This window comes from Nipponia nippon, unplaced genomic scaffold, assembly GCF_047370975.1.
Source record: "Nipponia nippon isolate SJK-2023a ecotype South Korea unplaced genomic scaffold, ASM4737097v1 scaffold_1, whole genome shotgun sequence".
NCBI lineage: Eukaryota > Metazoa > Chordata > Aves > Pelecaniformes > Threskiornithidae > Nipponia > Nipponia nippon.
In genome coordinates, this window is record NW_028262290.1 from 134,902,781 (window position 1) to 134,929,712 (window position 26,932).

General features: G+C 41.5%; 3 protein-coding genes across 5 annotated transcripts in view; 2 read left to right on the forward strand and 1 right to left on the reverse strand.

The window, feature by feature from the left end:
- Nucleotides 1-18,384, reverse strand: part of LRRC72 (leucine rich repeat containing 72) — a 67,490-nt gene extending 49,106 nt beyond the window's left edge. For 2 of the 3 annotated variants that reach the window (XM_087773918.1, XM_087773860.1), the window contains exons 1-2: nt 18,110-18,366; nt 16,204-16,304 (exon numbers count right to left, since the gene is read on the reverse strand). The gene's annotated coding sequence lies outside the window, so the exon portion shown is untranslated. Of the gene's footprint in view, nt 1-16,203; nt 16,305-18,109 lie in introns of all 3 variants that reach the window. The other variant, XM_087773871.1, reaches the window with a different exon arrangement.
- SOSTDC1 (sclerostin domain containing 1) lies at nt 322-4,143 on the forward strand. Its single transcript, XM_009461159.2, has 2 exons — nt 322-711; nt 2,903-4,143. Exons 1-2 carry the CDS (start codon nt 507-509, stop codon nt 3,316-3,318), a joined length of 621 nt encoding a protein of 206 aa, XP_009459434.1. The 5' UTR covers nt 322-506; the 3' UTR covers nt 3,319-4,143.
- Nucleotides 18,385-18,519: 135 nt separating the features above from the next.
- The window catches only part of CRPPA (CDP-L-ribitol pyrophosphorylase A), a 126,260-nt gene continuing 117,847 nt past the window's right edge, over nt 18,520-26,932 (forward strand). Inside the window, exon 1 of the mRNA XM_087773830.1 lies at nt 18,520-18,984. Coding sequence (XP_087629956.1) covers nt 18,818-18,984 — 167 coding nt within the window. The 5' untranslated portion in view covers nt 18,520-18,817. The remainder of the gene's footprint in view (nt 18,985-26,932) is intronic.

Consider the following 26,932-nt stretch of genomic DNA (forward strand, 5'->3'; position numbering starts at 1 on the left):
TTTGCATCCTTACAGAGCTGGCAGGTTTTCTGAAAGTCACGTTCGAGAAGAGGGGACATAACTTTGCATAACAGGCGCAAGAGAGACCGATTCTGACACCGTGTGTGTTAGTCACATCACACAAAACCGCCGGGCATGCAGGGCCATACGGAATGGCAGGGCAGAGCCAGCAGCCTCTAGGTCTCAGCCCGACTGCTGCTGTGTGGTGCCTAAGAGTTTTCCGATACCCTCAAAAGCCCCAAATAGGATTCCTGCAATTAGTGCATCTAACTCCTCCTTTACTGCAGTCTTGTCTCCTATTGGTAAAAGGTCTTCACAGGCTCATGTAGGGATCCCACCCCTTTTGTGGGTTTTCATTCTGAAGCTATCCACAACTTTACACCTGAATGAATGCCAAGCTTCTCTGAATATATAAAGGAAACCTTCAAGAGCAATTTCAGAGTTACCCAGAAGAAGCAGAAGAAAAAGATTTCATCCAGCTCTGTCAGACAGAGACTGAACCAACCATGCTTCTCCCTGCCATTCACTTCTATGGCTTTCTCCTAGCTTGCATCTTCACGAAAAGCTACTTGGCTTTCAAGAACGATGCCACAGAGATACTTTATTCACACGTTGTTAAACCTGCTGCAGCGAGCCCAAGCAGCAATAGCACGTTGAACCAAGCCAGGAATGGAGGCAGGCACTACACCAGCACTGGATCCGACCGTAACAGTGAGTATCCTACGGGCGGCACTTCCACCGCGTCCCGCAGCCCTTGGCCCTCCGGCGGCGGCGGCCCCCCCCGGCCCGGCCCCGGGAGCGGAGCCCCCCGGCCGCAGCCCCGGCGCCCGCTGCAGCGCGCTTTGCCCCCTGCGGGGAGCCAGCGCCTCGGGGCGGCCGGGGCAAGGGAAGATGCTGCCGGTTCCTGGCTGGGATCTGCCTCGCCGGGCGGCCCCCGAGCGAGCCTCCCTCCCCCCTGCGAGTCCGGCAGGACCGGCTCTCTCGGGCAGGTTGCTTCCTGAGGGAGGTTCATCCAGGAACGCCGGGGCTCGTGGGGTATCCGGCAGGGAAGCAAGATAAGGGAAAAGGAGTGAGAGGCATTTGCAAAGCGCTCGCTTTCTTAACGCACCCTCCCGCTGTGGGCAGGGGAGGTGTCTGGGCTACTTTTCAAATGCAATAAAAAACTCTGAATTTTGTTCCTGCTGTTTAGTTTTACTTCCTGCTGTAGCACTTACCTGCTTAACACCTCCAGCAAAAGTAAACAAATCAGCTCATAATTTACCTGTGATCTCTGCTCTAACTTGCCTTTTCATATCAAGTCTTTTCCTGTTGAGTTTTATGTATATATGTCTGATACATGGGGATCTGCAAACCTGCTGACTTTATCTGTTCCCTCCCCTGCCCGCCTCCTTAAAACGAAAGAAATCCACATAGGGAGACACACACATACACACACCAACCCACCCACAACGATTCGATAAAAATAGCGTCATCCTTGGAAAGTGAAGGCAAAAAGTGACACCGATACCTTTGAGCTAAGCCAGGTGTGTCAGCTTCTATGAATGCTACGGGTTTAAGTGCACAGGAAACATCTCATCATTATGAGATTACTGGAGCAGCCCAGTCGGTATTCATCGTCAATGAGCTGTCACTGGAGAAAAGCTGAGCCAGGAAAGACACAAACACAGAAGGAGAGACAGGCTCAAATCTGTGACCAGCTGCTGCCAGGTACATTCCTGAGTGCAGCTGCAGGAAGGCAGGCTTGAATCTCTTCTGCAAGGCAGGCAGAAGAGCCCTGCTAACAGTCCCTCGGATCTGACTGCCCATCCTGAGACACAGGGGACAGGGGGAAGGAACCCTAACTCAGTGTCTCTGCTCAGAACTTGCCTCCAAAAATCCAAGTAGAAACAGAAGCAGCCTGTAGCTGTGATATGTAGATGTACCTTCAAAGCCTTTTATGATTCACTCTAAAATGTTTCTAGTAATTACTTCTATTTTAAAGGCGTTAGTTAATTGCATTGTGTGTAGAATCTGTGCCGTAATTGTCCTTCAGAAAGAGGGAGAGCATAGCCAGTAAAGATTGCTTATTAAAATTAAGCGCACTGTGGGCGTTTATTTCAAAGTGTAATTACCGAAATAAACAGTTGTGTTTATTGCAGGGTGCAGAGCTGCACATACAGACGGGTACAAACACGCCTGTATGAGAAGCTCTGCGTGTTGATTCTATGACAGTTGCCTGAGAGAATCTGCAGGATCCTCTATGTTACATAGAATATAAAGACTACTACAGATACAAAGATGGTGCTACCCTGAGGGCAAAACGACCACTCTGAAATCATTACTGCTAATCATTCAACTTTGCATGCAGAACAGCATTCCCTGGTAACTTCAGCTGTTACCACTTCTGCAGTGTGTGTGTTCTGAGCGCCAGCACTCATGGGAGACTCAGTCCACTGGGACCGTGGAATGAGAAGAAACACACTATTTGAAATTCATTTAAAAGCACATAAACAGTTTCCAAAGCACTATTTTCCCCCTTGCTAATGATCCAACATAATTGTTGTAAACATCACAGAGCAGATTCCCTAGACTGAGAACAAGCAGGAAACATCTCTTCCCTTGGGGCATTTTTTCTCTTCTAAAAGGTATGTCCCTGAGAAGAAGAATAGAGAATAAAATTGCCTCTTTTACCACAACTGCTGAAGTGCATATCATTACGATTTCTTTATGCTGTGGTAATACGCGCAGATACCATCACTGCTTGAGGCCCTTGTGTTGGGGGACACAACAGTAAAGAGATGTCCTGTAAAGATTACAGCCTACTTTAACTTCTGCAAAACATAGCTTGTTAATGTGAAAATGACTAGTTAAGGAAATCTCTCCATTCTGAATCTCAGTGTTTATTATTCTGTGCATTCTGCAGATCGCGTTCAAGTTGGCTGTCGGGAACTGAGATCCACCAAGTACATTTCAGATGGCCAGTGCACCAGCATCAACCCGCTGAAGGAGCTGGTGTGTGCTGGTGAATGCCTCCCTTTGCCCCTGCTCCCCAACTGGATTGGAGGAGGTTATGGAACCAAGTACTGGAGCAGGCGGAGCTCGCAAGAGTGGAGATGCGTCAATGACAAAACTCGCACCCAGAGGATCCAGCTTCAGTGCCAGGATGGAAGTATAAGAACCTACAAAATAACTGTGGTCACGGCCTGCAAGTGCAAGCGATACACCAGGCAGCACAATGAGTCCAGCCACAACTTTGAGGGAACCTCTCAAGCAAAACCTATCCAGCACCACAAAGAGAGGAAAAGAGCCAGTAAATCCAGCAAACATAGTACAAGTTAGAAGTCAGACGTTCTCTCCTCTCTCATCTCCCTCTCCTCCTGCCAAAATTGAACTCACCTGTAACCATTTGCTTTACCGTTCTGACTGCTTAAAGACAAGTCTGCCATTGCTGTGTTCTCAGTTGACACTACATGCTTACTGCTTTGACCAAAATCAAAAGGGGCATTCTCAGCATATGGACCTTTTGGGTGATTTTCCAAATGCTCAAGATGGGGAATAACACAAGCCTTCCAAACCCACCCTATAAACTTTTACATTTTCTCCAGCCACGGAGGCAAAGAAAATTTGCCATGAATATTCACTGAAGTCTATTTTGTAAAAAGATGCTTTGTTGTGTGTTTTCATGAGAACAGTTAATTATCACATCTATTGCCTTCTATATCATGTTTTATGAACTTCTAACAGCTTAAAAATACAACACCTAGTATCTGCTTTCAGATTCATTCTAAAAAAAATGCCTTGCATGCTGACCTTTCTCTTATCTCAGTATACCAAAAATTAAAATATGCATGGCAGCAATCAAAAAGTAAAGCTGAACAAACTATTTATTTGTTGTTGTAATTATTTAATGAGCTTTTATGTGTGTTATTTCCCTCCAAAATGTTCTTATGTTTATAGCTTTTCTCATGTATCAAAGTATTTTCCTATGATTTGTGGCTGGATTAGAACATACCTTTTGTAGATAATGTAAAATAGACATTTTAGCATTCTCGGTATATATATTTTCATTTTGAACATTCATAGACTTAGGTGTTATTTTGAAGTAGCAACATAAAAATTGTGGGTTTTTTTTTCATTCTCCACTGTGTTATTTTTGTTTAAAAGTGTGCAATCAAAAGACAGATATGATGACTTCCTTTCAAATTCATTGGTTTCTTTTTTTTTTCTACAAAAATAAACACTGCTAAAAAACTATATTGTCTGGCTTTATATATTGAAATGCACACATTTTAATCAGTCACAACATTTAATCTTAAAAAGTGGGAGAACATTATTTGCTTAAAAAATTCTATCCATGATATTTAACATTGAAACAATATTTCTGTGGATTCTTTTTGGATGTAAAAATCTTATGTGGCCGTTTAACAGATGGTGCTTATTAATAGGCCAGGCCAGGTTCTTATTTAACAATTCTCAAGTCGTACATTGCAGAAGAAGTGTATATTTGGGAATTTTTACAAGCTAGTAAGACACCACAATTTTTTTTTCTTTCATTAGTGATGATCAAGTCAAAGACTAATGGTAAAAATAACATGCAGATTCATCTTTCCCATAGAGCCAATAGAGTCCTGCACATTATCCAGAAATTCTTATAGAATGTATCAGGAAATATATAGTAAGCAATTTACCTTTCAATGCACAGTCCATGAATCATCTGTCCTTAATCTTTCAAACTATATTGAAAAACTATGGGCAGGATTTCATCACGGGATTCTGCTGTTCTTAGATGATTAACTTTTACAACCTATTTGCCCCCAAAGAAAAGATTACACAAGAAGAGAGTAATGAAAAGTCTTGCCTGATAAGGTCGCACACAAGCTCTCTTTGACCTCTTTATCTCATTCCATTTTGCATTTTAATTTCCGAAGATTCATCATGAAGTTCTTGGCAGAGATCTTCCTTGGTCATTAACGTAGAACTGTTTGACAATCAGTGCCACTGCTTGACTTACTGAATCCTAAATTTTATTGGCAAAATGTAATGATTTTTCCTCAAAGCTACTTTCAAGAATTCTCTTTAGAATCTGCTATATGTAAGAAAGATATAAATTTTTTTTTTTCAATTTTAAGTGATCTACATGGTGGTACAGTTAAAAAACTTTGTGTTTATGACCTAGTTGTTTCAAGTTTAGTTCTGTGATCGTGAAAATATCAGAATGATGAGATCAGGGACCACTTATACTTAAATTCTCTGATCTTAAAGGTGCTTCTTTTAAGCTTAAGAGGATAGATGATGAATAAAGGAGTTAGCAGGGAGAGAGGTGACATGATGTTGCTCCTAGGCATATCAGTCCAGTGGACCTACAGATATCCCATTTTTTTATTTTAACAGACATTATAGTCTCATTCAATCCATTTTATGAAGGAAAGATTATTTGCAAATGCCAAACATCTATCCATTTTTAAATTGTTCTCCAGCTACTTTTTCAAGATGATAAAGCACAAAAGATTGAGATAATGGACCAAAATATAACCAAAATTATTTTCAAAGCCAATAGTCACTACACATCAGAAAAGTTGCCCTGCCTGTTCTGTGTTTGACTCCCAGAAATAAGAATGGTGAAAAAAACCACAGAACTTGCTCATGACTCTTCTACAGTCAGTGAAGTTTGATGGTAGGAACAATATGCACGTTTAATAAGAGTTTCTTTTAACAATAGAGATAATAACTCCTAGTTTGTCTTTTCACGCAGAGCTACCTGAAAGGGAATAATTTGACACACTTCCATTAAGATGACTTTATGAAATTTTGCTGGCCATGCCATAGAAAGACCATGGGGCCCATCTCTAAGCTTGGCATATTTGAGGGAACACAAAGGAAGCCAGTAGGAGCTTTGTCCATCAGCAGCTACTTAACTTTGAAGTGTCACCTGAATTAGCTATGGTCTCTTCTTTGGCCATGACTTTGGCCTTATGTGGGGGAGATCTGCAGGAAAGCAGTGGTAGAAATACGTTAATCTTGAATTTTCTTAAGGAATAATGTTATTCTTTGTGACTCATCTCCTAGATCTGAATGCTTCAACCTGGCCTATACAATCGGCCTTCTGTTTCATCCTGTTACATGTGAACTCGCAGGGGTCTATCCAAGGATCCAGACAAAAGGCATTATATGAGTACATCCAAGTAGCTTTTATATAGAAAGAGTCTCCAACATGTAAAGTTGCAGTGGACAAGATAGGGGCCATTGCTCTTGTATCTACAGTGGAGAATCTTGCCAAAGCTTCTCAAAGATTCAATGAAAAAAATAGTACTGCTTAAACAGAAATAATTTTGAATATGACACATCTTCTCGTGTTTGTTTCAGTTAAAAAGGAAAGACAAACATGCTAGAATTTTCTCAGTTTTCACCTGAAATATTAAGCCAAATAGATACAAGGAGCACGTAAATGTTTTGAAAAAGTAGAATGTAGAGGCAGATCAGAATAACTTTTACACAAATTAGACCACTAAATAGTCTAGATTTATTACACTAAGAATATATAGAAGTTGACTTTCTCAATACCATCCTATCATATGGGCAGATCACTAAGTCCAGGGACTTCTTAAAAAGTGTTTCAAACATCTTGAAAAGAAACTAATGATTTTATAAGTTCTTCTATTTGCTTCTTTAGGAAACTAACAGTGAATAAACTAGAAATAATGTGTTAATCTGCCATCATTATTTCATTACTTTCGAGTGGAAAACTTCCCCCAGCTAAGGGTTAAATTGTTTTATAATGAATGGCAATCAATTTTCCTTAGACAGCACTAGAAAGAAACTTAGCCAGATGCTGATTGTTTTGATAGCATGGTAGCACTCAGAGGCACGCTTCATAGAGGCAGTGGTAGATAGTATGTGTCATTAAGACATTATCAACTGCAGAAGTCAGAAGAGCCTGACACTTGCAGTCTAGACTAGAAAGGCCCTTTGAGAAGATTGTTTATTCAGTTTTTTTAGCAACAGTAACAAATCTGTTGCTTTCTCCTTTCCAGCAGCCTTGGAATCAAAACCACCCAATCCAAGTTCAGTCATTTATTTGGAAATAAAGCAGACATTTGAATAACACCCTTCAAAATACCTAACAGACTTCTGCTAGTAAATCACTGTAGTCCTCCTAACCTTGACCTTTATATCCTTCCTGAAGAAGTACAGCATTAATCAAGAAAGGGCTGTTCAACACATTCCACTGTGAGAGTCTTATTGCTACAGTATTAACCTGGAGGTGTTCAGTGGAAAATTATAAGGAATCCTTAGTGTTGGAAGGTATCCTATTCTCATGATGCATTTCCTTTCCCGTAGGCCAGGCAAGGGGCTTTGATTTTAAGTTCATTGACATACATATAAACATTGCTCCAGGCTGAAACTGAAAATTCTCTAGAGATTTATGAGTTAAGCAGACATTCTGTCACTGGATTTGTTAATTTTGCCTGAACATTGCCCCCACAACAAAAAGCCTGCCCATGCATCTTTCTGAAAGACATCCAGCCTTTCAGCTCACTCATCATATGAGTTATGTGGACTGACACACTAGAAAAGTGTGATTTACAAGTGATATTGCCTACCACCGAGTTAATATTCAAACATTTACCTTCCTCAGTACTTCCATGACAAGAAAATACTCTTCATTCTTAATTAATGCTCATCAAACTACATACCATGAAAATAACTAGTCTCTACCAATTGCTGAGAAAAATCCCTGCAAACACGGGACTGTAACTCCACTTCGGGAGTTTATTTTTTCTTAACTTACTTTGGTTCGACAACATACTATAGTGAATGAGGTAGTGTTACATTACGCACCTGGAGTTCAGGCCTTCTTAATGCCTCTATACAACCAAAAAGAATTACAGAGGGTGTCCTAATATAAATGAAAATCAGGACCACTGACTGTAACAGGCCTGTTTGTGGAATATGGTACTTTATGAACGTAAAAGAAAATGAAAAAATTCAGCTCCATGGAGGAGAGGCCTAACTCAGAATACACTGCAACAATAATATAGCTCTGTTTACTAAATCCCAAAGACAACTGCTGCCAAAAAGTGACCTTTGTTACCATCTACTTGAGCAAAAAATACTAAATCACCGAAAAATGTTTTGTTGAACACTTTATCTATTTCTTGTCCCCTGCCCTATTTTAGTAGTTGTACAAGTGTATTATTGTCTCATTGTTTAAACCCTTAGCTGTTTTGAACTATACTTACTACAGCACATTTGCTTTTTGATACAGAAATATTTTAAATCTCTTTTTAGAATGACTGGATGCATCATTTTTTAATTTTGACTACTGAGGGGAAAAGTCATGCTCTGACTTGACCTACAAGTTCCACATTTGTTTTGTTTTGTTAGCACCAGTGAGAAGTGACTTAGTGAGGAAATTGCAAAGACACTTAGTAAAAGCATAAATCAGCCTGTAAAGTTCGATGCTTTAGTGGGCTAAAGAAGGGTTAACCAGGCACGTTCATTGAAGAAACAGTGGAGAGCTGAGGGAGAGGGCCTAAGGAGAAAAGTACTTGCCTAGCCCTGCCACAAGAACAGCACTGCGAAATGGAGGGACTGTGCAGAGCTTTAAAACAGACTCTGTAGCACAAAGACTTTGTTTTAATTGCAGCTGAAGCAAGTTCAAACATCTGTTGCTTGTTAGATTATTATTTTATTTATTTACTTATTTATTTATTCATTTATTTTTGGGATGGGTTGAAGAAAGCTCTTTTAGATTCCCTATGGCCATTAAGCTGGGATGGAGAACAGAGGTCTGAGTGTTTCTAAAATGTAAAGCTGCAAAAATTTTGGTTTTAGCAAGGATGACTAGCTTTTTTTTTTCCCACTAAAAAAGCCTGCTGAAACTTCTGCTTTTGTATATCTTTATTGCAATTTTTAGGATGGTAGCCAGAACAGCTTACAGCAGCGGGGAACAGGTTGTATCGCTGCACTGCATCTTTTGTTTTCAGATATTGAAATGTCTGAATCTGGGTGTGTCTAGAGGAGAAAGAAGAGAAAATGGATCAAAAAAAAAGGAACTAAATGACATGTGGAGGACAGCACGTGTTGTATGTCCTTCATTTTCTTCTGATCATCACAACTTTTCACAAGACTTCAAAAGACTTGTTCTGTCTGCAGATTGCCAAGCCAAACATTAGCTAGTGCACATGCTACCCTTGGGATTTAATAGACTGCCAAGTCTAAATTCACATCATAGATAACCATTTCTGACTGTCTCTCTTGTCTTCTCTTCGCATGCAAAGGGAAGAATGCACAGCACAGTGTGTCTGTATCATCCGCACATTCCATATAGAACCAGGGCAAGTCAGGGAGACTTCAGAATCTGACATCTTCACAAAAACTCACGTTTCACTGCATTGGTCATATCTTCTGGTGGGTGACTACAGCCTCCTCTTTCTGAGGAGAAAGAATACTGCCTAACCTGAAAAGGTTCACATACAGGTTTCTTAGAAAGCTACCAGTCTACCACACACCTGGACTTCCTTGTTGAAGAATTTGGCTCAAAATCCTGCTTACAACCTTCATAAAATCTATCAGTAAATTCCCTCTCAGTGCTACCTGCCGTGGTTTAGCACCAGTCAGCAGCCAAGCACTACACAGCCACTCACGCACCCTCCTCGTCAGTGGGATGGGCGAGAGAATCTGAAGAGCTAAAGTAAGAAAACTCGTGGATTGAGATAAGAACAGTTTAATAACTGAAATAAAAATAAAATAAACCAAAATAATAATAATGATGATGATAAAAAAATAATAAAAATTGTAGTGAAAAGGAAAATAACAAGAGAGAGAAACAAAACCCAGGAAAAACAGGTGATGTAACCGCGCACCATCTGCCAACCAACGCAGAGCCAGTCCCCAAGCAGCGATTGCTGCCCCCCTGGCCAGCTCCCCCCAGTTTATATCCTGAGCATGATGTCATACAGTATGGGATAGCCCTTTGGCCAGTCTGGGTCAGCTGTCCTGGCTGTGCCCCCTCTCAGCTGCTTGTGCACCTGGGAGAGCATGGGAAGCTGAAAAAGTCCTTGACTATGTAAGCACTACTTAGCAACAACGAAAACATCAGTGTGTTACCAACATTATTCTCACCCTAAATCCAAAACACAGCACTGTACCAGCTACTAGGAAGAAAATCAACTCTATCCCAGCTGAAACCAGGACACCCTTATAAAATTACAGTAATCTGATTTTATGAATAAGACCATTAAGAATATAGGTAGTGAGTTATCCATAAAACCTCTTTTAGGTGCTTTGCAACTATTGTCCCCATATTTTCTTTTGACCTTTTTGTAATCAGTTATGAATCTTGACACTTCTGCCAGAAGAAAATGTTTGCAACATCCTTTGCCAAGCATAAAGTAAATATTAAGATGGATTTCCATTTTTATTTGCTTAATTAAATACTTTTTTGCATACTTCTTCCATAAAAGCTCTCATTAGACAGACCATTCAAGCCACTGTCTGAATCTTAACTTAAGAATGCAGTACTTTGTGGTATTCTTTATCTACTCAAATACTGCAGCCCCTTGCAGATCTGCCTGCTTCTGCCCTCCACTTTGAAACTTCTGGCTCTGGCAAAATCTAAATCCTCTTTCCCATAGTGTCTCAATGACCAAGCTCTTTTCTTTCCAGTAGTTAGGTTACTTGTCCCACACACGATTCTGTTCTGACACACACACACAAAAAAAAAGCATGCATTACTTATCCATTTTCTGAAATGTTTAGTACTGAAGAAAACAATGTATGAGGCAACACAAGTATACTGGCACAGGTAAGGGTCAGGAAGAATTTTTAAAGTAAGATGAGTTGGACTGCATTACTCCAAAAAACAGTAACAGGACACAGAGCATTTTTCATTAAGTAGTTGTTTTGCATCCAGCTAGATTAGTATGTTGGAAAATGGTTAACCTTTGATGGTTGCTCAGTGGTATATGTTAAACATGCTAAGTCTCTATATAATTGCTGGATGACAGGTAGCCACATTGCTGCAGTTGGGAAAAATCTGTAACCTTGATCATTCTAAAAACTGAACAGGATCAAAAGACTGACCCTTTCCAATCTGACATTTTCATGCTAGAACTGGACAAGACAGCAAAGGATGAGGCAAAGGATTAGGGCAGGACTCCTGTTTTTAGGGACTATCATCCTGCAGGCTTTGCTCACTATAAAGCAACTGTTTAGAAAGAGAAAAAAGATTCACAAACCTTTCCACAAGGCAGGCTGCATTTTAAGGCACCTCCCTTGCATACTGCCGAAAAGGTTAGAACATAAGACTAAAAATTCAAAAGAAGAGGAGAAAAATGAACCAGCTCCACATGACTGTTTTGTCTAACGTGTACCATACTAATTCACAATGAAGGCAAAATCCCATTTTTGTGTTGGATAGTATCTTGTCTTACCTGCTGCAATTTCAGTCCCTGATGGTATAGCTAGGACCAGTCTTTGTTTGCTAAGTAAAAACTTACACGGATGGAATCCCTCCTATATGAACTCTGGCAAACTGAGTTCATCTATGTTCTTCAGACATGGGACTAACGAATAACATTCCTGGCATTCTAAGGGTAAGGACCATTATTAACATGACAAGAGACGCAGAAGCAATACATTCAGTGTAGTAATAAATAGTAAAGCTTGTACTCCTATTCATACCAAATCTGCAAATTTTCACTGGTGTTATTTGATTCTCTCCATCACTTTAAGTCTGGTGAGCTGTTTCACATTCCTTCACAAACATTCCATGGAGGTAACACAGAACATGGTAAAGCAATAAAACACAGCATGATAATACACACACACCAAAATTAAAAAAACCCCAAAGTTTCAGAGCAGTGAAAATCCCAACTCTATTCCAAATCTAACTTCAGCTCTTAAGTATTCTCTAAGGTTTCACTACATCATTCTGTATCACTGGCATCTGTGGCTTAATACCACATATTTAACCAGTTCATAGACTATCTCTGCTCTGAATCATTTTGGGGAAAGGAAACTATCATTAGTCTTTCCTCAGAGGTAACTTTCTCCAGTCACAACTGGACTGGAGAAAAAGAATAAATTAAACATTTCTTTTTTTACTGAGATGATGGGGCACTATCCTAACGGCTGGTGCCTGCTGTTAACTCACATGACAGTGGAAAACAGCCTCTGGGATTTCTGTCCCTCAATTTCCATGTCTTAATCTTTGTTAGGGTCACCATACAATGCACTCTGACAGTCAAACACCCTAAACCACAATTCCTATAAACCAGCACAATAAATGGTGATGTTAAAGCTGAGCGGATAGGCCTACCCAATCTTGGCATTACTTAACATGTGACCAATGTACCTGGAACCTATGAAGACCCTCCTGGAGCCAAGTGTTTAAGACTAGCCGATCATTTCTAATGAAAAATTACGAGGCCTCCACCTCACCTACTTGCCAAAGCACTCCCCAAAGCAGCAGCAGACTTTTTTTCAAGTCTTTAACCTTTCTGAACTTCACAAAAAATCCTGTGGTCAGGGACTTTTACTCTCATGAATTATTGGATTAAATACTATGGGGTAATTCTCTTATCTTTAAATTCTTTTAGTTTGTGTACACAAAATACTCATTAGCTCTTGAACTAACCTTCCATACCCCAGAGAAACAGCCTAAAGGATTATCGAATAGAAAACAGATAAACACCCCAGGGTGAATATAACATTTTAGGGTGAAGCTTTAAAATGTGTGCCAAACATCAAATGAAATCTCTGTCAATTTTTTTCTCTAGCACTTGCACAGAACATAAGCAAGATGCTTCCTCTGTGTATCAAGTATTCATAGACTCTAGAAGAAATTTATCTACCAGAACCATGTAAAACAATGTCAAAGATGTGACATAAAACACACAATACAATAGGTGAAACTCAACGTATGTTTTTCAACACTTACCTACAATGATGTGCAAGTATGAAAACACTCCATTGTGTTCAGAGACCACATTTCCTTTACATTTGTAGCATTCATATTTTCTATTTACACTTCAACTATTAACAAACTAAAAATCATGGAACCCTTCTACCACATTAACTAAAATTTACAGCTCGTTACACCATTTTGTCAAAACCCAAAACCATACACCAGAATTATTTTGCAGAACTGTGTATGAAGGCAATAGCACTTAGAATTCCCCTTAGGGATCTGATCTATAGGTGATTCTATGCACACTGTATATTAGGCATGTAAGAACTCTTTGATATTTGATAGTCGACTATTTACATCATTTAAGTTATGCATGTGCATAACTCCCTTGCTGAATACATGCTGTTTTGATCTCAATTCCACATAGCAATAGGAAAAAATCAACAGCACAACACTTCATGTAAGTATTCCACACATCTATAGGAGCTTTTATCAAAGAATCTCAGAGCAAGAAATAACCCTTTGCCATCATATTCGTAAAAATATAAACATAAAAATATGCTAATATGAAATAAGATTTCCCCGAAGGTGTTAATTATGATTTGGAGGGAAAATAGTTTTGCCTTTTTCAACATTCCACTATCAATTATACTGCCTCAAGCTGTATGTTCCCTATGACATGATATTGACTTGGGAATCACTGTCACCACAGAGAAAATACTCTGAGGCAGCTGCTGTGCAACAAAGACTGAAACAGCAAAGATGTCAGTCAGTCCAAAAGGACTACGTGGAGGGTCAATTAGGGCTCAGTCGCAGGCAACAAGTAAAAGATTATGAAGAGCATAAAAGAAAACCGTCACGCGATTATTTTTTCTAGCGACCAATCAGAACTGAAATAAAATACCTGGAAACAAAATGCCTACCTAGACTATGCTTTCTCAATCTTTTTTTCATATATAGATGTAGAAATTATGATGAAGCCGAAGACTTTGAGATCTCGTGTAAGCTGCTACAAATAGCAATAGACATGCGAGATAAAACCTGAAATACTGTCTTTGTGGGGACTTTCTAATCTCTTTAGATATGCAAAGAACCTGTCTGTCTCTGTAAACAGTGACTTCAACAATTAGAGACAGTTATTGGTGACTTAAAGAGAGCCAAGACTGCTACCCTACTTGAACAGAAAAACTCTCTAAAGAGAACTGACATTCCACTTGCTTACTTACAGCTCTGGATGTTCATTTTATGGCTTGCCACCACTGAAGTAATAACTTATATATCTGGATAAACTTAGCGAAATATAATACTGCAAACACAAGGTTCTGGCTAAAAGCCCGCATCACTGCTCAGAATGCTGCAGATACCGTGTTAGCTGCAAGAATGGCTCTCAGATTTTAAATATTTTCAGCTTTATGTTGTCTTTTATAGATCTTGCACTTCCATAGTAGGAAGTATTGTATTTTTTTGTAATTTTGCTTTTACAGTTCACTTTAATTTGCAAAATGTTCCTCGATTGCATGCATTTCCCTTTAAAACACACAATAGCGAACCTTGCTGCTGGTCAAGAAAAGGTAGGTAAATTCATCTTATTTTGCCTGTATTAAAAACAAAATGCTTCAGGAGCTTAGAACCACTTTGAAAAAGGAACAATGTCTCAGTTAATTTATACCACATCTACAGAAGACTCCATTGTAATTTTAAATTAAGAAATTTTAGTCTTTTACTCATTTTTCACAAAACCCTTTCAATATGATTACTACCACTCCAACAACTTAATGTTCTCTGGAAACATAATTATGAGTTTCAGTCATAGAAACAAATGAATTTTTTTTCCCAGCAGTTTAATCTTCAGGTGAATTTCTGTAATTTGATTCCAATTTGTACATATCTTCTTGCTTCAATAAAAAAGAAAAAAACCCACTTTTCTTTTCAAACATATGATTGGCATATTTACTGCATAATTGCAAACTACTACTGTGGTTTCAGATGCTATACCCCTGCACAAAAATGATGGATTAGTCTGTTCTTTACTTGCTTTGAGGCAAAAATGTTGCCTCTGTCCCTCTTTATCCAATTTAAAAAGTGTAAAATTGTTCTCACAATATGTGTGAATTTACTTTTTACCCTGCTTCAAATGTTTATGTATGAGCATGCACATATATGCACAGTAACCAAATTATTAAATTGATTCAATAAAGAATGCAAAATGGAATGGAACTGAAGCAAATTATGTATTCACAAAATGTCACTGTGTTTCATTGCATGTTACTATCAAATGAATATTAAAAAGATGTAAAACCAAAAATCCCAATTTTCTTAACTCATACTAAGACACAGCATAAATTGATAATGATGTTAAATACGCTCTTCCTTCCACATCATTGTCTAAGAAAACAGAAAATAAGAGGAGAAATAGCAGTAACAAGCTCAGTCTAAACGAGACCCCAAGAATCTATACTGAAGGGCTTCCTGAAGAACTAACAGATGCTATCAACACAAGACAAGAATCTTTTGACTCCACAAGGACTGTGGAAAGCATGAAAATTTCTGAAGCATCTGACATTCAAGTGCAGCCAAAACTGGCTTCAAAGTGCTGTTTGGCTGGATCATCAAATCTCACCATAAATATACAACATATTTGATGACACTGAAGTCTGCTTCCATCAAAGTTATTATCAAATATAATTTCTTCTGGACAGATCAAGCCTCGTCCACCTAGCATAATAAGGAAAATGTGCTTCCGAACAAGAATGGAACCAATTTTGGCATGTGAGCCTCTTTCCTCAATCTCTCTTGCCTTTTTATCCTTCACAATAGAAATTAATATGCATGAAAGAAATGAAGTAGGGAAACACTGGCTGGGCAAGAGAGAAGGTACTAGGCACAACAGACTGTTAGAGTAGAGGAAGAAGTGCAAAACCATAATGTCAAGAAGGAAGGGGAAAGTAGTTCTGGAGGTTGTATTTGTGTTTGGGAACGTCCTACTTACCTACCCCTCAAAACCAATGAACAGTGGGAGGAGCCATGGGAACTAAAAAGACCTTATTTTACTCCTTATAATAATGCAAACAAGAAAAAAGTCTGGAAAATCAGCTAAAGTTGACTAGATTAATGTCTGTGCTCTTTATGAATGGAAGTACAAAGACCAGAGTCAGGAATTCAGAATGTCTGCTACACTGAAAAAAAGGAAAAAGTGGGAATGTTGCAGAACGACCTGCCACGAATGTGTTTTTATAGAACTGCTGCAAGAAAAACTCAAAATAATCTAACCTATGCAATCCAACATGATCGTGGAGGCTGGAGGTGCCTACCTTAAGAAGAAAAATTCATTTGGGGCATCTGATAACAAAGAAGTGATGCTGAATGGATGGCAATCTGCACATAGGGGAAGAGTCTGGGAAACTTGGAAGTCCTGAAAAGAGACAACAGACAAATATATGTCATCAATCAGGAATTAGGTGTAGAGAAATACTTTCCAAGAAAAGAAAATATAAGACCTGCTGAAAAGAAACAGTTAAACACATTTTCTGAGCCAACGGATTTTCTAAAAAAAAATCCCACATGATAAACAGTCCTGAAGACAAGATCAACACTTGTCAGGAAGAAGGCAGTTCAACTTCTAGCTAATGCTTTCACTGGTGAAAAGGGTCTCTATTCCAGAAGTTTTTCAGCAATCTGTACAACTCATATTCTTTCCTCTTTTTTACATGCCTGTTTCCTTCAATGCCCATGATAATACACTTGTTCCTTACGGAAGCTTTTGGAGACATCATTATCTAGAAGGCACATCTGTATGTTTTCATTGAAAATGTTTTCCTTTGTTTGCCATCAGTCCTTGTCATGTTTCACTGCATGGTACAAGCTGATGCGATTTCTGTTCATTGTCTTAACCGTCAAGACACCTCTGCCTGTAAAGTGCTTATGTCCTCCACTGTACTGTCCAATTTTCCAGGACTTTCCTCCTATTGCAGGTATCAAGGATATCTGTGAACTCTGCCTTTGCTAGCAGGGATCACTTCACTCCTGTTGTATAACTCCTACTTACGATGCCTCTGCGATACCATGATCATTTTACTCCAGTCCACAGCTGGCACTAGCAAAGCAGCCCAGCTGGGACATAAGAAACTTCCTTCCATGCTGCTTTTTTGATCAGACCTACTCCTCAGTAGTCTCTACACATTTTCTAGTTAGGTTCCTCTTAACACAACTAAGAGAAACCTGAAAAGCTGTACATAAGTTAGATTCTCAAAGATATAGGCTAGATCAAAAAATCCTGCAGACTCTAAAGCCTTTGGTCATTTTAGGACACCCTGTATACAAGACACTGATTTTTTCCTAAAAATGACGTCAAAGAAGAGTGTTAAGGCCCTGAGTGCACCCACCTTCAAGAAGTTTAGCTGGCTGAGTTAAGGAGTTTAGCTCGCAAAGTCCAAAGGCAGCTCTTCCACTAATAAGAGCTGTTATGAAGAAAGCTAGAAGCAAGGGCCTGACCCTCCTTTCCTCCTTTTCCCTTGGGAGCTACTTTTAAGCAGAGTTTTTACTGCTGGCCTCCTATGTCTGCACCTGGTCTGGTGCCTCCCTGACCTTGACCTGCACCCACTGGCTCAGCTTCCTGGCTTGCCCTGGGACCTGCTGCCTCACTGAGACCTTGCTGGGTGATCACTGGACTATACCTGACCCCGAGGGCCCAATCCTGACCCTGACTCATGCTTCGCATCCTAGCTCCTTGTTGCTGAGGCTAGTGTTCTCGCCTGTCTTGGTATTGTGCTCTGCTCCAGGCTCCCCTTCCCTTTTGGAGTGACTGGCCCTTACTGCTCCCTGATAAGCAGCAACAAGCTCAAAACAGTTCTTTCAGGTTTGCAAGGCTATCTTTACAGCGAGGTGCCCAGAACTTTCAAATGAGGAGAGGATGTAGCAATAGTATTTAAATACACTCAGGTTACAGCCTAAGATGTTCAGTGAAGCCAGACACATCAACCTATTTTGCTGATTATGAATGTGTGACCTGATGTCACGCTTAGCAAAGCCCCCTCCTCCCCGGCCTGTGCCTCCTCTGCCACCTAATGGGTATCAGCCCTGGGCATTTTCCCATCAACCTGTCTGTCTCAGCCGCTGCCTATAGTAACACCGTAAGATGAGCGGCAACACCCCAGCTTCTCCCAGTGAACTGACTGCTGCTATTTCAACCTCTCCCTCTTAGGATTAAGGGCAACATACACCAAATTCTGGCAGGCGTCCCCAGCCAGCCTGTGGAGAAGCAGTCCTCTCACGGCCGGGGCGCGCAGCTTCGGCCCGCCTTCCCCCCGGCTCCAAACGCGAGGTACTTATTTCCTCACTGAGACAAGGCATCCCGCCCCGGCCACCGGAGCCCGCGATGAGCCGCGCTGAGGCAGCGGCTCCTCACCCCGCACAGCGGCTCCTCGCCTGCCACAGCCCGCGGGCCTCCCGCCACGCAGCGCCTAACGGCCCCTCGGCCGCGCGCCCTCCCCGCGACCGGCACCACCCACCCCGGCTCGGCGCGGGCGGGAGCAGCCCGGCCCGCCCTCGCATGCGCTGTGGGGAACCACCCGCGCGCCGGGCATTTAAAGGGCCGATGGCTGCCGTATCTCGCCAGTGCTACCGTGTGCCCGCTGTTCCCCCGGGGTGCCCCAGGCGGGTGGGCGCCCCCTCCAGGCTCTAGGCGTAGGCCGCGGGGCTGGCCGGCCGCGCCGGGGCCCGCACGCCTCTGCGGGGCCTCGCGTAGCGCGGGGTAGGCGAGGAGTAGGGCCCAGTCCCCGCTGGGGGCAGGCGAGCGGGCGGGCGCTGGATTCTTTGGATTGCGGACGTCGCGGGCAAATAAAACAGGCGGGCGGGCGGTTGCGCCGTCCCGGCCGCGTTTCTGCTGCTGCGGGGCGAGGAGCGGAGCAGCCGCGGCGCCCCACGCAGATGGAGGCCAGCAGCGGGAGCCGCGACGCCAGGCCCGCCGTTACGGCGGTGGCGGCTGTGCTCCCGGCGGGCGGGAGCGGGGAGCGCCTGGGTGGCGCCACCCCCAAGCAGTTCTGCGCCGTGCAAGGGAGGCCGCTCGTCAGCTACACAGTGCGGGCGATGGAGAGGTAACGAGGCAGGCGCCGCTCGGCTCCCCTTCCGCGCCCTGCGGGCCTTTCCCTCCGGCCCCCCGCCGCTTGAGGCCTGTCCGCCGGCTCTCGCCGGCCCTCGCCGTGCCCCAAGTCGCCAGAAAGCCGCTGGCAGCCGCCCGCCGCCCTCGCCTCAGACCCTGGGCGACCCCGGCGCGGCCGCCCCTCGGAGGGGTTGGTTTGGCGTCTCGGTGGGATCTCCTTCCCTCCCCGCCCGGTCAGAACGTGCAGTACGCGGCAGGGTGGCGGGGACCAGGCAGGCCTGGTGCAGAGCGGTTGTGCTCGGAGCTGTGACTGGGCGGGCTCACCTGTGGAGGGGTCCCGGCCTAGAGCTGGACGCTCTCCCCCGTCCCAGCCCGGCTCTGTCACCGCCATCCCGGGCAGCTCTCCTCTCTCCCCAGTGCTGCTGATGCCTTGAAGCTGCGTTGTTTTCCATTGCTGCTGGAGATCTGTTCGAGGCCCTCAGCCTCAAAGCTCGAGGGTTTCTGTAGCTGCAGCAGCTGGTTTGGTGAGCTACAAGCCTACCACGGCCGCTGGAGACAGTCATAACACTATCCAGAGGCCTTGAAAAAAGATGTGTTCTGCCATAGCCATTGGAGGTGGTCTTTATAGTGTCCAGAGGCCTCGCAAAAAGATCTAGTCTTCACAGTGGGATGAACTCGGGGGGCCTACAGTGCTGCATTATGCTTCGCCATTATAGTCCATGGTGGAATGCCCTGCCACAGCAGGAATCTGAAATGTCCCCTTGTCTTCGTTGAAGATGGAGTTACTGGGCTAGAAGCTGATAGCTCACATAGCATGAGGCTGCATGTGTAACTTTTCTTTGTTTACGCTGGAGCAAAGAATTTAAGTAATGGGATATTTTAGCAGTCAGGTTTTTCCTTTTTATAAGACTGTTGAGTTCTAGGCATGTGACTGACAGTTCATGTATTATTGTCAAATGTTAACATAATGTAAGTCTTGTATCTAGTGTCACTTGAAATACTGCAGGTAGGAGTGGAGTGTCAGATGTATTCTGGATGTTTTGCAGTAACTTGTAGAAAAACAAACCTTTAGATTTTAGGGAGAATAAATGGGGAGGAGTGGAGGGTAGTGAAAAGAAATGGAATTGCCAACATCTCCCAAAGTTCTTAACTCATGGAAACTTGTACAACATCAAAATTGGGACTCTTTTTCCATTCCCACCCAGAGAGGCTTCCCTCAGGTCACTTGTTACTTTATGAAAGAAATATTGCTTGTTTTCTTTATTTAATTTTCAACAGCAGCCAGTCACAAAGCTAAACACATCAGTAAGCAAAGCCTCCAATCCAAAGCTTGTCACAGCTGTAATTTCTGCCAGAATGTCATGGGAATCTGCAGAGAAGAATAATATCCTCACTCAGTGTGTTGGAGACCTGGAAAAGAGAACAGTGAGGTTTGGGAAGGAAACGATGTTCATAGGAAAATAAAACATTATTCATTTAAAAAAAAAAAAAAAATCTTTCACTTTTGCTGCCAGTAGGCGCTGGGAAAATGACAGTTCTTTGAGCAACAGTATTATATTTATGTCCTAAAGCTGCAAAAAATTAGAAGGTTGAATTCTGATTGTACTGTCCAACCAGGCGCATGATCCCAAGCTGATTGTGAGAGTAATAACCTAGTGCTTTCGCTTAACTTTAGGAGTGCAATAACTGGTGGCAGTGCTTTCACAGGGAGAGCTTTCTGCCACCTCTGCACTGAATTGGAGTGTTGGCCAGTATGTATGTGTATAGGGAGTTTGAAACAGATGAACTCTAAAGCTCAGAATGGCTTTCATTTTCATCTTGACACTCTTACTTCTGACTCTGAAACTGCAGAGGAGGTACCTTGTTCTTACTTGGTGTGAATGTATGCACAAAAAAGCAATATTCAGGAAGTGCAGTTTGTCACATAATCTATCACCCAGAAGTAGCAGATTTGCTGTGTTTAGCTTGATGCTGTCTTCTGATGTCTATTGTTTACCTGCTGTAATTGAATGAGTCATTGACTCATTAGCCTGTAATAACTTCTGTTGGTTATCTCAGCTACTGCAGCTGTTTCTGAGCTTTTTTTTAATCTGGAAAAAACATAGCAACATATAAACAGAAATACATGAGCAAATCAAGAATTTGCAGCTGCTTTGCATATGCTTTTTAAAAATCAGGAGAAAAAGATTTTTACGCTGTTCAGCTGAAAGTAGTGAGACTCTTAAATATTGATGTGGAAAAACTGGCAGACAAGACAAGAGCAGACATGAATGAATAAGCAGCGCATCCTGTTGCATAGGATGACAGCGTGTAGAATGTTGGCCTGCCAATAATAATCAAAGATGATGCCCTTAGGAAGAGGAAGTGAGGAAAAAATAGGGTGAGGAGAAATGATTGGGTTTTATTGCCAGTACAGTGGTGCTGATAGGAAGGTCAGGCCCTACCTTGGGGGTAAAATTAAAGTGTGTTAGAGAACTTAAAAGTCTGTTTTTCCCATTGGATTTGTTTCTGTTTTTGTTGAACTATGCAAGGCTTTTGCATCCAGTTCAACAGAACTAGAATGGCATTTCTCCTTTTTGCTTCTGTACAAACTACTAGGGTTCTTCCTTAATTTTTTTTTTGTGTATGTTTGTTTAGAATAGAACCTTTCCAATTCCTTTTCTGAAACAGGGAAGAATCTCAGCTCTGTGTGTACATGTGTACACATATTTTACTAAAGCTATAGAGAGGAAAACAGACTAAGGTAAAGGTTGATTTTTAAAATCACTGTGAGGCAAATAAGCTGTTGCTATTCTTGCTGTGCTCATATTTCACCAGTTGTTGAAAGTACAGTGAGAAGTTATGAAAGAGGAAAGCAGAGTTAATATGTTTACTGGCAGAATAAAAATTTTCTGTAAAGGTTTCAGACAGCTTTGTTTGCTCTGTTTACTGTAATGTAGTCTCTTGAAACAGGTGGCCTGATACCAAAAAAACATCACCTGGGAGAAGCTTCCTAAGAATGGCCTCTTCGGAAGTGTCTTGTGTAGTTTATTTGCCAAGTATTTTTCCCCATTGGCTGATGCATGCTCACTGGCTCTACAGGTCACACAGTTACAGTTTTGTTAAATGTATCTATTGTGATTGTTCTTTTTGTCCAGTTATCATTAGCTTATTCTTGAAATTGCTTATGAGCTAAAAATTATAATTACAAACAATCCAATTGTTTTAACTTTATGAAGGTATCTTTGTTGTCTTGTCTGACTAATAAGGAACATTTTCTTTCAGGAAAAAATGGATGGTTTCTGTACATGAGATGCTCAAAACTTCCTTAATGTACCTGTGGAACTTAAAAGCTTAGAAGCTCCCTGCTTCCATTTGTGTACTGTAAAAGATACATATGCATTCATATTTTTTTTTTTTCCTGTATCAATAAAGTTATAACAAAGCTGGTGTGGAGCAAAAGGAAGTTATGCTTGTATTCTGCAAATGCATTTTGTTCTTGACAGTTCTTTTTCTCATTTGGTGCTTGAATAATATCGACAAAAGTAATATATTACATATTTATGTAATATAATGATTTATCTTGTACCTCTGAAGAGTTTCTGTGGCAGTGAAAGATCCTATCTTACACTACTAAAGCCATCTCAGCAGTGACTGCCTGATTCTGGCCTTGTTTTGCTGATACAACTGCCGATTTCAGTAGGTTATATGTTAAATAGGTTGTTACTAGTCTGAGTAAGAGTTGCAAGAAATAGTGTGAGCAGGTAAGCCTTATGTCAGATTTCAGGCTCAGCACTTGTTTGTATGTGAGTGAACTGGCAGAGGGTTAAACCTCAGTCACATTTGTGCTTGAGCATGCCACTTAGGTGATACAGTCTCAGAACATAACTCATCAGTTATTTCATTTCCTCTGCAGTCTGTGATGTGAAGTCATATAATAGCTTAATCTGTTGCTGAATCAATGAGCTCCTTTACTTTCAGTTCTAGCTCAGCCAATATAAATGTATGTACTTTTGTTTGCAATTCAGTGAAACAGTACTATTTTCTACTAGGCAGCTGGTCTGTCTGTAGATGATGACGAGGACAGTTGCAGGAAACAAAATTTTAGTCCTTTTCTGTCTCATTGTTTTCCTTCTACTAACATTGAGGTCCTCCCAAGGCAGTTGTAAAGTGATTATAACTGGGGTTGTTACTTTTGTTTCATTTGATCAGACCTGATTTTCCACTTTAGAACTACAGCATAGGTTGTATGGAAGCGCTAGAGTTCTGTATTCAGTGCTTTTTAAAGCACATTGGAGTATAGTATTCTGATGTTTTTCATGCCTTGTGCTGATTCTTTCTGAAGTTTGCATTATCTTGATCTAATATTACAGTTATAAAATGCAAAGGGTGTTTATTATTTTAAAACTCGTTTTGAGCAGGTCCTGAGCTGCTTACTCTTTCAGAATGAAATCTTTCTGAAGAAAAGGTTGTGACAAATTGAGGAAGGAGAAGAAAAAAGATCCATGTACTGCCAGACTGAGCGTATAGCGATATCTTTCTACTTCATTAAAACACTTCACAACATTTCCATAAGCAGATCTTTAGAAGAGTAAGCACCTGTGTGGTGCACAGTTCTCATTTGTGAGAACTTGTAGCATACTTTACCGAATTAGTACTTTTCATGAGTTTTGGTGGGACATGTTAGGCTTCAAAGCCCAAGATGTTCTTGTACCTAATCAATCTAGAGGATACCTTTATACTCTTATATGAATAGGTTGCATCTCTAAATCCCAGTTCTAATTATAGAACATTAGTCCAGAATGAGTTTAAGGAGGACATACTCAAGTTTATAAATGTGTTTATCCAGACACAGGGTGGAGCTGTGACCGCATCCTGTCACTTTTTGGTGTATTGTACCACTGGAGGCCTTGAGCCATTCCGCCCTCCCTGTGTAGAGATTTATCATAGGCTGGCCAGTACTTCTGTTCTCTTGCCGCCTTCTCAGAAGATGCTGTGTACTACCCAGTTGCTTCATAATCTGTTTCATTTGACTCCAGAACGGGAAATGTCAGTGCTCTTCTTACACAGTCACTAGTGAATGTGCAGACTGTCCACTGTTTCTGGGAACTGTGTAAGGCTATAGTCTTTCTGCAAATAGAAGTGCAGAACTCTTACTTAGTGTGAAATAACTCTTCTTGAATTTTGCTGACTCTCAATATTGAAAAGAAGAAGCGACATGAATCCAATTAGTTTGCCCTAGTTCTGAGCTGAAGTCATGCAGAGGTGCTAAGTTTTGTGGCTAAATGTAAGACTATGCCAGGACTCATTTGAGAGATTTGAAAACCTTTTGATGAACCTGTGGTGAGTGACAAGTTGAAATGAAACTTGAAACCATATGACTTCAGATTTTACATTTGAACAACTTCAATACTTAAAAAATGCTGAGAATATGTTGGTTTGGCTGTATTTTCTGCCTTTGTTAATAATAAAAAGAACATAAGGACAAATATTTTTCTTTTGAAGAATGCTAATAACACTTCCATTTATTTTATTTTTAATAGTTATTTTAAAATTCATGGAAATAATTTTCCATGGAGTTCTATTAATTACAAAAAAACCATACAGAGGTGGAAGATGCTCTGTTGTTTCACATAGTGCTCAGGGAGTGGTTTGTATCACGGATGACTTTGCTTTTGGAGTAAGGATAGTTCCTAGGCAATGCCTTCTCATATGTTATTGCAGAAACCAATACCTTGAGCCTGTGTATTTGAAATGTAAGTTTCTAACTCTTATTTTTCTAACTGGAAGTTTTTAGTACCTTAGTGTGTCTTGTGTCTGCAGAATTAGTTTCAATAGCTTTACTACTTTTAGTTGAGAGAATATACCATACTTGTCTCTCCCCCTTCCTAGTTGGATGTGTAGGCTACACATAAGTAATTTTACTATAGTAAATTGCAATCATTGCTTATCTGATGAGTTTCTTGTTTGTTATGCTAAAAAATCTGCTGTCATCAAATGCCACAACTCTGAACATCCCCCCTTTCCTTCTTCTTTCCCCATCTTTACATGCTGAGCAAGATGTCATATGGTGTGGAATAGCACTTTGGTCAGTTGGGGTCAGCTTTGGAATATCACTTTGGTCAGCTGTGTGCCCTCCCAGCTTCTTGCCCACCCCCAGCCTACTCGCTGGTAGGGTAGGGTGAGAAGCAGAAAAGGCCTTGACTCTGTGTAAGCACTGCTCAGCAATAACAAAAACGTCCCTGCATTATCAACACTGTTTTCAGCACAAATCCAAAACACAGCCCCATACTAGCTACTATGAAGAAAATTAACTCTATCCCAGCCAAACCAGCACATTCTCCATCCCTTATTCCATACCATTTACATCATCCTTGGGTCCTACACTATCCAATACACCCTTATTAACCACCCCCCCATGCCCCCTTCCAATCCTTTGATACAATACACAGCTGTCATTACCTTAGTCTATGGACCACCCCTGTGAAAAGTCTGTTAAATATCCACAAATGTCCTTTGAGTTCATTTAGTCCATGAGTTTGGGCTCTGTCTGTTACGGTGGTTACTTTAGACAGGAGAGGTGGTGTGTTGCGTGGAGTTACTGGGCGCCAAAGCCAGCTCAGGCTGGGTCACTGCTGCACTTGCACTGCTTCTTGTAAGGCTTGTCCTCCATTGGTTCAGGTGGCTCCTGCTATAGTAATTCCTGCTCTGGTGTGGACTTATTAATGGCCACAGACACTTTGGGGTGTACTGCTCCCATGTGGACTCATCCACAGGTCACAGTCCCTTTGACTTGAGTTCATACTGGAGTTCCAGCCTGTCCAGTATAGCAGCACAGAAAGAGGCACATGGCCATTGCGGTTATCAAAATGGTCCCAGGCACAGCAGAGTCAGATGATAAGCAGTACAGCAAGCAGCAGAAGCAAAAAGCAGCTGTGAATGAGCACTAGACTCTAATATACAGTAAGGCAAGTAAGCCCGATGGCAAGCACAGGAATCTGCCAATTAATAGCTAAATAGCAATGACAGCTATAAATTTGATCTAGCACATTCCAATCAAACCTGTCGTTACCTCGAACCCTTTCAGCTCCATGTTGGGTGCCAAAAAGGACTGTCGTTGTTTAACCTCAGTCAGCAACTAAGCACCACACAGCTGCTCGTTCACTCTCCCCTGCTGGGATGGGAAAGAGAATCAGAAGAGCAAAAGTAAGAAAACTTGCAGATTGAGATAAGAGCAGTTTAATAATTGGAATAAAATAAAATAATAATAAAAAATTGTAGTGAAAAGGAAAACAACAAAAAAAAGAGAGACAATCAACCGCTCGCCACCCGCCGACCGATGCCCAGCCTGTCCCTGAGCAGCAATCGCTGCCCCCTGGCCAACTCCCCCCAGTTTATATGCTGAGCATGAGGTCATATGGTATGGGATAGCCCTTTGGCCAGTCTGGGTCAGCTGTCCTGGCTGTGCTCCCTCCCAGCTTCTTGTGCACCTGGCAGAGCATGGGAAGCTGAAAAGGCCTTGACCAGTATAAGCACTACTTAGCAACAACGAAAACATCAGTGTGTTACCAACATTATTCTCACCCTAAATCCAAAACACAGCACTGTACCAGCTACTAGGAAGAAAATTAACTCTATCCTGGCTGAAACCAGGAAACTGTCTTGATAGTGATCTTTGTTTCAGAGTTTTTGTTGCTCCTGTTATTCACTTGTACACAGTGTATTGCACAGTAGAACATGGAGTATTCCAGGTCCCAGGATTTACAATTTATTGGAGACTGAATTTAGAGAAAGCTAAAATAACAGACTGTAGCTGGTTGATTTAGAAGTTACGTTTGAAGCTAGGAATGAGGCTGGAGTAAGAAATGTTTTGAAGGCTTTTCAAAGGGTTATCAGAAGGTTCGTTGTTTTTTTTTCCTCCTCAAACTGGTTGTTGGAAGCAAGTCCCTTCCCAGAATTCCAGT

Coding starts and splice junctions, on each gene's coding strand:
- SOSTDC1 (XM_009461159.2), top strand. CDS start 507: ATGCTTCTCCCTGCCATTCACTTCTATGGCTTTCTCCTAGCTTGCATC. Junction 712..2,902: donor CACTGGATCCGACCGTAACA/GTGAGTATCCTA, acceptor TGCATTCTGCAG/ATCGCGTTCAAGTTGGCTGT.